Source organism: Metopolophium dirhodum, chromosome 1 (assembly GCF_019925205.1).
Source record: "Metopolophium dirhodum isolate CAU chromosome 1, ASM1992520v1, whole genome shotgun sequence".
NCBI lineage: Eukaryota > Metazoa > Arthropoda > Insecta > Hemiptera > Aphididae > Metopolophium > Metopolophium dirhodum.
Window position 1 is genome coordinate 87,545,344 of NC_083560.1, and position 13,848 is coordinate 87,559,191.

Below are 13,848 nucleotides of genomic sequence, written 5' to 3' on the forward strand. Positions count from 1 at the left end.
TAACGCTAACAAAATTATATTATATAATATTGTTAACGTTTATTATTACATATTTATTATTTAATTTTTTTATACTATCTCTACAATGTTATTGTTTCGATAATCATCGTTGATTTAATATTCAACCCATATTTTATTAATATACCCAAATATTACAGGAGGATATTACTAGTCAGGTATACTAAATAGAGTTATTTTTTAAACATTTTTTCCTCAGATCATAAAAAAATATTATGGTAAGTTGAAACCATATTTATACAATTATAGGTAGGTACTTGAATGTCTGAACCGTGATGAATCTTAAAAAACAATCAAATATTTTTTATTTAATTAGTGATCAACACAATAATTGTAAATAAAAATAATAACTTTTTTTCTTGATTAAATCAAATATTGATGATTTAGACTAGACATAAAATGTAAATATCGTACTGCCAAAAATATAATTACTATAGTGGTGCATTAATTAGGATGAATATTGAACAAACCGGTTGATAAACAAACATTTTACAGGTACACCATATCACCCCAATCACCCATATTATATATGACTGGTGGAAATTAAAAAAAAATTATTATTATAGAGTTAAATATTTTTTTTTGACAATTAATTTATAAATTTGACTAAAGTAACTCAATATAATTATTTTTGTTAATTTGCATGGTTGCATGTACATACATGATGCATATCATAGGTATACATAGGACATATATGTATATAATATATTTTATATATACGTGTAACTTACAAGGAAAAATTAAAGAAGTAAGAATATTACACATCAACAGAACAATAATATCTTAACATTTCATTGAAAAGTTTATGCGTAATACATAATAATAATGATCATAATTCATAATTTAAACAAGCAGCTCCAGCCGACTGGAATTGATATACACATAAATAATTCATGAACGCGCATAGAAAACGTAATACATAGTAGCCAGCATAACGATGTGAAAAAATATAACGAGAGTCAAGAAAAACACACGAATATACGTATAAGACGTGATAGAAAAGTAGGTACGTCCATATGATAAACATATATACATATACGTGGATTGCAGATACAAATACAACATTAAATATTTAAAATGCCTATATACCACCAAAAAAAACAACAACGACAGAAAGACAATATAGTTTGACCTAAAAACGAATTAATATATATTTATATAAAAAAATATTATCAATTACAAACACTTTAAAAATTAAAAAACTAAAATATTGTTCACTGACTTAGATGAATAAAAAAGTAAAACTCATTGTGTATCCGTATTGCGTCGCGCAAGTATAGTTATTCAGTCATCCAGAAAAAAATTGCCTCGACAAATGATATAGCTATAGATGATTGGTAGAACTAAAATGCTATACCTACAATGTAAAGATACTCAGATGCGTGGGGTAAACTTACTTTCTTAATGCAAAGCAAATTGGTGGGGTTGATTGTTTGTGTGTTATCTGATGTCCATGCTGAATTGTATAATATAAATGTATAAATGGGTACAACTGTACAAATTAACAGCAATGTTTGTTTAAGGTCCTGATAAAATTATAAAATAACAATTTTGGGGCAATAAGGCTAGTAGTAAAAATATATTTCTCCACTGACTATAAACTTATAAACCAGGAATAAAAATAAGTTGGCCCTCTGCAGTATAAAGAATAAAGATGTACATATAATAACTAATAAGTATCTTATACCAAATATAATAATGATGTATACCTTGATCTAAATATATATGCGTACTTAGTACTTTTATTTTCGTAATTTCTAAGAAAAATAAAATAATATTTAATGTAGGTACCTACAACCCGACGCGAAGAGTGAAACCAAAGTTCCCCACCGCGGCCGACTATGAGTAGTAATAATAATAATAATAATAATAATAATGCACTGCGAAGGCGGCCTCCTCCGCCGCCGCCGCGATTTCGACCGTCCCCACCCCCACCCCGCCACCTGTATGTACCTATATAAAACAATCGGACGTGGTCTTGAGGTGGTTCATTTAAAACAGCACCGACTGCTGCACACCGTACCTGTCACATACAGACATCATTCGAAGCTGCGCCACCCTGTCAACACACCCGCCGGACCCGACTTACCCGCATCTATATATAATTTACATATTATATACATATAGCTCTGCTATATAACTCGGCGACAGACACCTTCTTGTAAGTATATGATATACTATGTACCTACTATTAAGGTTATTATAACAATCATTATTATACATAGTTATACTTATAATATTAATGTATCATCTTTACTAATATTCACGTCCCATATTATTATATTATAATATAACTACGCCTATAGATCGTCTAGATCGTGTAAAGCGTGGTTACGACTTGTCTAACCGTCTTTGACATTCGACAATAAAATAACACTAGATAAAAACATGTGTTTATCGTTACTTATGGTTCAAACATCAGACATACCCTCCACCCAAACGAATTGTATAGGTACCTTGTGGTAGGTATGATCATATTATGGCGAGGGAAAAAATTACACTATCATATATATATTTAAAAAAAAATAGTTTTCTCCGGTCATTCGAGTGGTTTAACGTCCCGGTTAATAGATAATACGTTGTGCTTTGTGTTGATAATCTTTTTACAGTGAATCTGCGGATTTTCGAAATAAAAAACGCGTCCGTAACTACACATACGTGTCGTTAACGTCGTTGAATTTGAAATAGGTACGCGAGATTTTCGTGCAATATTGGTAGTAGGTATAAGCTATAATAGCTGTGTGTTCATATTTTTTATTTGCTTTTAATACAAATGCACCATAATGCACACATCGCGTGTCAGCAACAATTGAACTAAACTTGAGCATTATATTGTTGTATTACATGCTTTACGATTTAGAATTTTTTAATACTTTAATTTTATAATATTATTATCTCACTGATTGCAAATCAACAAAGCCAATATGATGTTTGCCGATAGCATACATTAATCAATCTTTAGCAGCTGATCGTAAACATTTTATTGAATAAAAATTTAGTTAGGTGATTGGATTTTATACTTTTTTTGATGCTTAAATGTGCCTATTATTAAGAGAGAAAAATCTAAAATATGTAATTCAAAATATTATCGAGTCGAGTTATAATATATTATATTATACGCAAATCAACATAAAAATATTGATTACCAAAAATCTTTTAAATAAAAACACAATCTTAAGATAACGATAAATAAAACCATTCGACATTAAAATTAAATACATTTATACTTATCTATTTGTAATGCCGGCGTACCACTGCTAATAATGGCTATTTTTTTTATATTATAGTGTTATATTTTGCTCCCAAAAAGTTATACTTACTACGTACTTACTTCTAATGTTGTAAACTAGGGAACTCATATTTTAATTTTATTTACTGTATGAATTAAAAAAAAAACAATCAAATACTCGTCAAATCGTATACGTAGTTATCAACTAAGCTAAACATATAGTATTTTTATACATATATTATCGTACGTAATTACTGTAAATATATTTACTATATGAAATAAAAAACACAGTCAAATACTCATCAGAACATTTACTTGGTTATCAACTAAACTAAAAATATCGTATTTTTATATGTGTCTTATGTAATATATGTATGTATAATATATTTTTTTAACGATTTCAAGTCTTATTATAATTTATAATTTACCCAGGAAAAACAAAATTATGAAAAGTTAGCATAATTATTATTCTAGAAATTATATTAATATCAATTTTAAAACAAACATATATTTAAAATACTTGTTAGACGTTGTTTACAATAATATGATGATTACTGTGATTATTTTAAAATATTTATTTAGGTATGAGGTGATTATAATGATGATTATCCAACGTTAAATAAAATGTACAAGGTTTTATTTTAATTATTAATTGACTTATAATAATGTATTTATTACATCAACCTAATTGAAATAGTTAGCATTCTAATTTTAAATTATATCCTGATCGAGAATAAAGGAACATTAAAATACCATTAATCCACAGTAAGCAGCAGGGCGTTTTAGAAATAATAATGAATACTGTAGGTGATTAGTTTTTTGAAGGTGATATCTACCTACTGTTTGTTTATAGTGTACTTGTTAATTGTTATTATTTAAGTTTCATAACGATTCTATTCTAATGTTTTCGAAATTTCACACTAAACAACGTACGAATGTACTTACACGGAAATACTTTTTTTGTTAAAATTTCCATGCAATAATAATTACTTTAGTTTTACTTGCTAATTCTTAGCATCCGTTATTTGTTAAAATGAGCGGTATGAGGTTACCGGGGTATATATTCCGTATGTTCACTATATTATCTACATATTTAATATACAAGAGTAATATATTAAGTCATATAAAAGTATAATACAAAATATCAAGTTAATTTACTATTAGAAAATATTTCTTAAGAATAGAATAAATTTCAAAGTTAGATGAAGTCATACATAAATAATACATGGTTGGATTTTGACACCGCAAATCCGATTATCTGCTACCATACACTATTATAGCTTTTTCACATTATGATAATATCTAAATTCTAATGCCGGGTTGCATGAACAATCATTAACATTTAACGAACCAATAGTGAGCTAATGGTCCCTTAAACATTATTTAGTGGCCCATTAAATTTTATTGAACCATTAAATTAATACATTTTTAAGCAACGTGGATATATATATAAATATCTTGTTATATCTTGTTGATAGATTTGATGGAATAAAGCGTATGTGGTATATTTAATTTATATCATATAAAATTACAATTTATGTAATATAGGCTATAGCTATTACAGCACTTATAACCGTAACATTCGTAACATGAGTTACAGTTACATTTTGCTTATGAATATCTTGATTCCGAATTAAATTACTTCATTTATAAATTATAACATATCCAGGCATAGCTTAAATACATTTTGTGAGTATTCTAATCAATAATTTATTTGAAGTTCATTCGTTTTTCAGTTGTTTTACAATGATCCTAAAATTATTGTTAGATAATATAAGTCTATAGAGTTCGTAACAATAGTGTCCTACTATAATATAATGTCTGTATATGAATAGATACGCATAAATAATGTACTTATGTATGGAGGTACAACCCAGTACCCACTAATAGTAATAAATACCAATAGACAATAATTAGTAAGCCACTTGTTCGATACATAATTCACCTACAAACATAACACATTTCAGGTAAACACTTTCTATTTTAATTCAAAATAAATAACGCCTTTTCTTTGGTTGAAATATTAATGGACAGCAGCAGCTGTCGTATGAAAATTAAAAATTATGTATTCTTTACTTCTTTAGACAGCGGGATGAAGTATTGTTAAACAACAATAAAAACAGTTTTACATTTTTACTATAATTTTCATTATTGTTGATAAGTCATATTGTAAAGACGGCATGCTTACATCCAAGATGAGAAATATATTTCAGAAATTCAAAGTTTATAAATTATTGTTACAACAAATTAATATTTTTTAACTTTTGTTTAATCTCGCATTCTTCTTTTTCTCTCTTAAGATGAACTAACGCAATAAGTCGTTCCAACGAAATGCTAATGTTTTTGAGATTTCCGTTTCGTTAGGTACCTATGCGTTTACCCGTTGGGCGTTAAAACGATCGGAAACCAAAAAAAAATACCTCGGAACATCGACTGCACCGCTGCATAATGATGTACCTATATTTGTGAATAAATGGTAAAAACTAAATATAACCACTACTTATCTACCTAACCATATCGCGCGAAAATATTTTTTTAACACGCCGACCACAACGACAGGTACATCGTACGTATATTATAATAAATGAAAATAATACACATTATAATGACCGTGAAAATCGAAATCGGTGGTTTCGGCTGAGTGCCGGACACGTGCGCTAATTACCTGTAAATCATAATACGTAACGAAGACAACGTCGCGTGCGGTGATGAGTAATAATAATAATTATCAGTCGTTATTCGACTCGGTCGACGAAACAACAATGAGTATGACGAGACGAATACGTATTGCACAATGACGACGGCACACATAGGATTGGATTTGGACCAAGGTTCAACGCGCGTTTTAATGTGTATACCGGTGCACCTATATTAAACGTATACCACGGTATACTCGGTACGGTTTCCTACTTACTTTTATATCTACCACCGCGTCGATGGTTATTGTATTTTACACGTCAAGATATCATTTGTCGGTATCAAAATGCGCGCAAATCGTACCTACCGTAAATAAAACGATTAATGGAAACTGTTTTCTCGCGTTCAGAAAGAGAAACCGGACACGGTTTTCTGCGGATTTTCTAGTCACCGTCGTCGGTGTCGCATCTCGCAAGAAGAACGAAAATAATAACAATTAAAAATAAATAACGAAAACTGTTTGTCGCCACGGCCCGCCGGCGACGCGAACCGATCGACGACGACCCCGAGGATTCGTCCTCGAAAACATGTCTGCCCCTGCATAGTATGATATAACATGTCATTATGCAGAATTTCTCTTGAACATCTCGGACGGTCGTCTTCGCGGTGTATTCCATAAAGACTACTACAATAATATAATATAACAATATATTATAATATTATGTCATACGCACACCGTCGTTTTTTGTCCACTTGTACAATGTACCTACCTATTATATTGTATATTATATAATATGTGCACGGGTGTGGAGCATTACATATTTACATATGTATCGGATATTGTTGTTGTTATTGTTATTGTTATTACTTATTTGTTATAATGCAGTCTGCAAGGTCCCAGCAAGCGATGATTCAACATTTCAACGCAGTGGTCGCATACTTTATAGGTTAGGTTAGGTATCCATGCAATGTGCTTGTTTTAAAGAATTTTCCCTATTGCCCCAAAAAGGATGTCCATGTCGATATGTCGATAAGCTCTGCAGATTTTTGAGGAAGGATAATTTATATTTATTAGGTAATATTGAATACACTATAAGTAGATCCATTCCTGGGCACGTTCGTCCCTATCGCCGACTCGACCTTCATAATCTAGGCTCTAGCGCATAAGTACGTTATTGAGAGACAATTATTTTATACAACTGTATAAGTTCTACTTGAGAACATAGAACGGGCCCGGCCAAATTGATTCATCGATCCAATGAACTATAATATTATTATTTATACTGTAGTCGAGATTGTTTGCGACGACAATATATTTCAAACAGGTGGCTCAAATAATAAATATTGTAAAGTCTCTCTGGGGCTCTCTAGCACTTATATCTTAGAACAATATACTGCACGGGATTTCCTATGTTAGCTACATGGGAAATTAGGAAAACTCGGTGACCCGCCCTGTATACCTATACATACAAAAGAGGCTACAGAGTCAATGTAATCTTATTATATAATATATATATATGTACTATAGCAAGAAATGCACTCAGAGTGGATTGAAGATCAGTAAGACCCTCTCTGCCACAAACTGCAATCTAAAATCTAAATCATACCTACGGGAAAAACAGTAGTACCGGCCTGACTGCCCACCTATCCATAAACGTTTATCAAGAATCGTACGCAAACAATGTCGTATACCTGTTATTATATAGTTAATAATATCAGTTAGCCGTACCGAAACGAGTGTGAAACCAGAACGGTAGGTGTATTATACATGGTCGGGCGGAAACCGATTTTGTTCAAGTCGATTTCGTAATGTCGGAGATGTTAAAAACATGGCAGTAAACGCGGGTTATACCTACCGGCTACCAATGGGGGAAAAAAAAAAAAATCAATTTGTCTACAACTCGTTGCAGAAGAAGGAGAGGACGATCAGTGAACCGCAGAAATACGGCAACGCGAGCGAGCGAGTTGGAAACAGACGATAATTTCACTAATTTAAATGTGAAACTGAAACCTTGAAGGAAGTTGCATAATATACAGTTGGTCCTTGAAAGTGGACGTGATTTGATTTTATCTCCTGGAAGTGAAAGCGTTGTGCACACACGCATTCGAATACATTATTAGATATTTGTGTGTAAAGGCGCACGCGCACAAACTCACATATATATATATTTGTATGGTGTAAATATTATAATATTAAACCGATCGGTTTTGGTCAATCGAGTTAAATGTACTATTATAACATGACCATATTGATTAGTATTACCCAGGGCCAAGTACACTATAAAATAATATATAGATATCTACTCGGAAGCTAGTACTGACGACTAGTAGGTAGATGGTTTTTTTTTTATTAATAATCATTTAAACTTTAAACTTTAGATGGACATTTGCTTAATTTATTTTCATAAACGATTAGCACCCAATACCCTGATACATATATAATATATATAAAATACAACAACTCACTGAACCAACGATAATTTCCGGACCAGTATTTTTGAATAGACATCGATCAAGAGCAAGACGTTATTGAATGGAGATTAGTACCTAAATAAACACAGGTCGAAGAGGGTTAACCGTATTTCACGGGCGCAATGACTCAGACGTGAATCGTGTAGGTACACACACGAAATAATAATATTATACCTAAACAGCATACGTATATTGTTATAACCTTTCACTGTATTCTTACGCGAGTAATAGTAATAATACATAAATATTAATGACGGGAAAGTAGTCGTTTATTAGATACTGCAAAATACATATCGACGCTGTATATATTCCGCGAATCGGCGGAGGACACTTTTGCGCACATATTTAATAACATATTATAATCTTACAGAATAGGCAATATAAAATACTACGAATACAATACGCATATACAATACACAATACGCATAAAAAAAATTTACCTACCTCCTATACAATGATCGTAGTTGGCCCAAATGAGTTTTACATTTTAACGCGTTCTTTCGATTTCACTATCTTGCCAAATATTGCCTTTTATGTATATAGTTGGAAATGTTTTACCCGGAGCAACTGTTACACCAGAAAACGAACGTGTCGTGTTGGTATAGATTAATATTTGGGGTAAACAACTTTGATTCTTAACGACCCGAATTGGCCACCGACTTAAGTACTTAACGAGATTATTACTTAATAGTGAAATAGTAAATAGTGGTCAAATACGACATATTTTGCAATTTATATTAGGACTGTCTACTTAAGTTCTATTGTTGGTTTCGAACTTCTAATTATTATTATCGTGTTCGAACCATTCAGACGTTCAAACTCAAACATACAAATTAAATCATTATATTATTATGCCACTGGCTACTGCAGTAATGTATTATTGATAATCATTAAATTCGAGGCTGGAAATTAACTAGTTTAAATGTTAAAAGTTGTTGTTTCTCGTACAACTTTTAACTTAACAAATTACTTTTTACTGCAATGTAAACTTAACGAGTTGTTTTTGAACACATCAGTTACTTGAGTAAAAAAGTCTTTTACCTAGGTATATATTTCAGTTAAATAAAATATTATTTCACGGAGTTTCAAAAAATAATATTACTTAACTATTTGTCTTGTAGGAAGTTTTACTATGGTTGAATATGTTTGATTCATTAGCTTTGACTACCACGATTATAAATATATTAAACTTATTAAAGCTTATAAATATTTTTGATATTTATTTGTACCGAACCTATAATATGAAAAAATATATTCTAATACAATTTATATGTTAAATAAAACAAACTTTGAACTTCTAAATTGCTTATTTTTTCCAACAAAAACTACTTAAACAAAATAATTTTTCTTTTAATTTCCCGGCATTGATTACTATTATTGATAAAATAAATCAATATGTATTATCTGCAGATTGCAACTGCAAATAAAAATTATTGAATTAACGAAGCCTTCCATTTATAATTTGAGGGGCCCCAGCGAATAACCTAATACGGTAGTGCCAGGTAATCGGAAAAAAAAATTCAAAATCCCCAAACCAAATACTTATATATAATTGTCATCATAAAATACTCATATAACTAGCTTTAAAATAAAAATATAATATAAAGCCTATGATATTGCCTAGATAATAATCTTAACTTTAAATTTTATAAGAAGTCAATTCACTCCAGTGGCGTGTATAGAAATAATTTTTGGGGTGGGCTAAATAATATGATAGACTATAAAATCATATTTTAATTTTACAGTAAAATCTAAACAAATTTGTTACTCACTTATATTATATTCGTCGAAATTACCTAGATATTGCGTTATTACTTTTTTCCGTCTATAGATAATGTTATTACTTATTAGTTATTACTATTTAATTATAAAATTGATAATAGTAGTATATTACTTTAATATAATAATATGCTTTAGTTAAAAAATCATTTAAGATGTTAGGATTCATAAACAGGAATACGATTAATTAAAAAAAATATTAACTCATTTGTAATATAATATAATTTAATTTCACTATAATATTTAACATTTGTCAAATTGAGATTCAACTTACTGTACTTTTAATTTGTATTACCAAAGGGTATAATATTATGTATCTATTTATTAATAATATAATAATTATCATTTAAATTGTATGTATTTTTATTATTATTAATTATTATTTTTGACAGCTGTGCCCAACAGTACGGTTAGGTATAGCTTTGGGGATTTTTTTCCTAGTTTTAGTGCAGGACAGCCATTAACGAAAGACAAGAAATAATTAAAATAAGTACCTATATAGTTGGTGATGTTTATTGAAATAATTGTTTATTTAAAGTTTAAACATTATTGGTTGGAAACATTTGTTCGATAACAAACATTTATTGTTATAATGTTACCTATTCAATATTCATATTCATCATAATTTCCATTCACGATTTTAGATTTCTATTCGTAACACCCGTTTAATTGTATATTTGAATAAGGCCATTTTGTATAGGTATACTAACGCTATTCCATTAGCTACCAATTTAATTCAAGTCATGTTCATGACACATAATTGGTGTCACTATTAGATTTTCTCTCAATAACTTAAATTAAATTTCAAATATCTACAACATGCTGCCGTGTAGGTACTTCTCATGTAGTATGTGTATGCGCCACTGGTATATTAATAATTACCTAGAGTTATAATATATTTAATATTTATACACCATCCGTAATCAGTTAATATTTTCGGTATTATTAAATGTCAACGTTTATGTATTTTACTAATTTACTAATAATCGAAAATGCAAATTATATATACATAACATTTAACAAACATGTTCCATTTAATATTTTGTGTTAGCAGACATCTTATCTCTGACAACGTAATTGAAAACAATTAATGTTCTAGAATTATTGTCACAAGATATAGTAAGAAAATAAAATGTGAAAATAAATATTATTTTATTTTCAGTATTACCCATCAAAACAAAATGGATTACAGACTGAGCGTTTTGGCAGTGGTGTTGGGAGTGGCTGCGATTGTACTCTCTGCTGACGAAAAATCATCGACACCCGCACCGGAAGCCGAAGGAACGATTAGAATTTATCGCAGGCTAATACCGGCCGATGTCCTAAGAGGTTTGTTAAAGTATTTTAAACCCATCGAATTTATTGCGTTTAACCTTAACGTAATAACGTATAATAGATAACTTTATGAAATATCAAGCACATTGTAATATCTGTATGGAATGCAGTATTAATTTAGAGTAATTTATTCGAGATGAATTTAATAATTACCTGACTGCAACTTTATTGTCCAAATTCACTACCTTATAATGTATATGATATTGATCGGTTAACCTTGTCCCACGCATAGCTACTAATTTTTTTTGCCATTTTTGCGCAATCTACGTTTGCACACCACATCACCGTATACTATACCTATTTTCTCCATGTTTGGTTGTCACTAAAATGTTGCCGGCTTAGTAGATACACAGTTAGATAAACGCGAAGGTTCGTTGTCCATAAAACAATACCTTTCGGCCTTAATTGAGCCGAGGAAGTGTGACCGCTTTCCATTAACAGCAAATCCTATTTTGATACGGGTTCGATTATTCGCAAATCAAAATAGAAATCTCAAGAACATTGTTGTTTTTGACTGTGGTTTATTAAAGACACGTTCTAACCTGATAAAAAATTATAAGAGCACAATAAAATGAACAGAATAAAATTATAAGGATAAATCATACAATTAGTTCATCAGCTTGTTATGTACCTATGTAATTATAATCATTACTGCTACCGTAATATAGTTACTACCTACTCAAAATGTTAGATAGGTACTTTTAAGTTCTTATTAAATAGGTACTATTGAACCATTCAACCCTATCCATTGTTGCATAAACCAAAATAGTTAGGACGTTAGGTTTTTTATTTGAAATTTCAATTTCATTTCTTGCATTTATTTCACACAATATTATTAGGTATCTACATAAAGTGCAATATATAAGTAATCACTGTTACATAGATTGGCATTTTTAAAGAAGATAGAAAAAGTAAAATATGCACCGATACATTTAATATAAATTATAATATTATTATGTCGTATACCTTTTCATAAACATTTGATCACTGTATAGGTTATAACTTTAAAGTATTTAACATTTTAATAGGAATAAAGAAATTAAGTTAAGGCAGACTGACAACTATAATATTGGACATTGAAATTGAAACATTTAACGAATACCTATATACAAATATACAATGATATAATAATGTGACAAAAACTTGTATCTGTCCTCACAGATTTCCCCGGACTATGTTTCGCCTCGACCAAATGCGCCACTGTGGAGCCAGGACACACATGGGAGCTATCGCCGTTCTGCGGACGTTCTACTTGCGTGCAAGGCGAAGGCACTGACCGACTTCTGGAGCTGGTCGAGGACTGTGGTCCATACCCCAAGTCCAACCCCAAGTGCAAGCTGTCCGAAAAGACCAACAAGACAGCTGGTTTCCCGGATTGCTGTCCCGTGTTCGACTGCGAGCCAGGCGTTAAGCTTGAATATCCAGAGGTTACGGTGGTCGAGAACTCAGAATCTACCGATGGCGGCGCCGACAGCACCGCCACCACCACGTCCACGGAAAAACCCAAAGCTTGATGACGAGGGCAACGTGGAAGATCCATTAACCCTCAATCCCTACACCCCCTCGCACTGCAGTCATCATCCCCGCAACATCGCCCCGCGCACTTCTCATTATTATTAATATTACCTACCTATATATTTTTTTTTATTTTTTTTTATTTTTTTAACACGACTCACTGTAAACGAAATGTTTGAAAAAAAATTCTGTTGTGCAATTTATATATATATAAATACTACCTGTATTTACATACGTATATCTATAAAACATGTACACAAATTACTAGATTAAAATGTTATAATTATGATGATAATGTTATGATTACACTTTTGACAAAGTTCTCTATTAATTAATTACTAGTGTATAATCGTGAGAAAAAAATTCAATATAAAATTTTTAATTGATCACTTTTTTTATTACCTGCTATTTATTATATTATTGCACCTTTACCTACGGCAACACACAAAACTAATTATAATATTAAACCTTACATAGACGCAGTGGCGTCATTTGAGGGGAGCAAGGTGAGCATCGTAAAAGCAGTCTAATTGTTGGGCCGTTTAACGGTGAAACAACATGACTATAATTTTTCTAATTTTGAAGAAATATAATATTGTGTAAGTACTAGAAAACTATAGTCACGATAATAATTAATATTTATGGTTTTTAGTTCAAATATAGGTACTCTAATACTATAGAAATTCTAAAAAAAAAATGAACACACTTAAATTTATTCATGATTTCGAAAAAACCTTTGTAATAGAAGTTACCTACCTATTTAAACATTTTCGATTTTTCAATAACATTTTAATAATTGTGTTTCATAATATTATAATTTTATTTGTTCAGCCCCGAAAAATATAAAATTACGGCACCATAAT

General features: G+C 30.5%; 1 protein-coding gene across 1 annotated transcript; it reads left to right on the forward strand.

Annotated features, from left to right (window-relative positions):
- The first annotated feature begins 1,991 nt into the window (after positions 1–1,991).
- Positions 1,992–13,374, forward strand: LOC132935173 (uncharacterized). Its single transcript, XM_061001644.1, has 3 exons — positions 1,992–2,179; positions 11,298–11,464; positions 12,632–13,374. The coding sequence occupies exons 2-3, from the start codon at positions 11,317–11,319 to the stop codon at positions 12,982–12,984; spliced, it is 501 nt and encodes a 166-aa protein (XP_060857627.1). The 5' UTR covers positions 1,992–2,179; positions 11,298–11,316; the 3' UTR covers positions 12,985–13,374.
- Positions 13,375–13,848: the final 474 nt, after the last annotated feature.

What these genes read in the sequence shown, in the direction of transcription:
- LOC132935173 (XM_061001644.1), top strand. Translation starts at nt 11,317, where the DNA reads ATGGATTACAGACTGAGCGTTTTGGCAGTGGTGTTGGGAGTGGCTGCG. An exon ending in ACCGGCCGATGTCCTAAGAG is followed by an intron (nt 11,465 to 12,631) that starts GTTTGTTAAAGT and finishes CTGTCCTCACAG; the next exon opens with ATTTCCCCGGACTATGTTTC.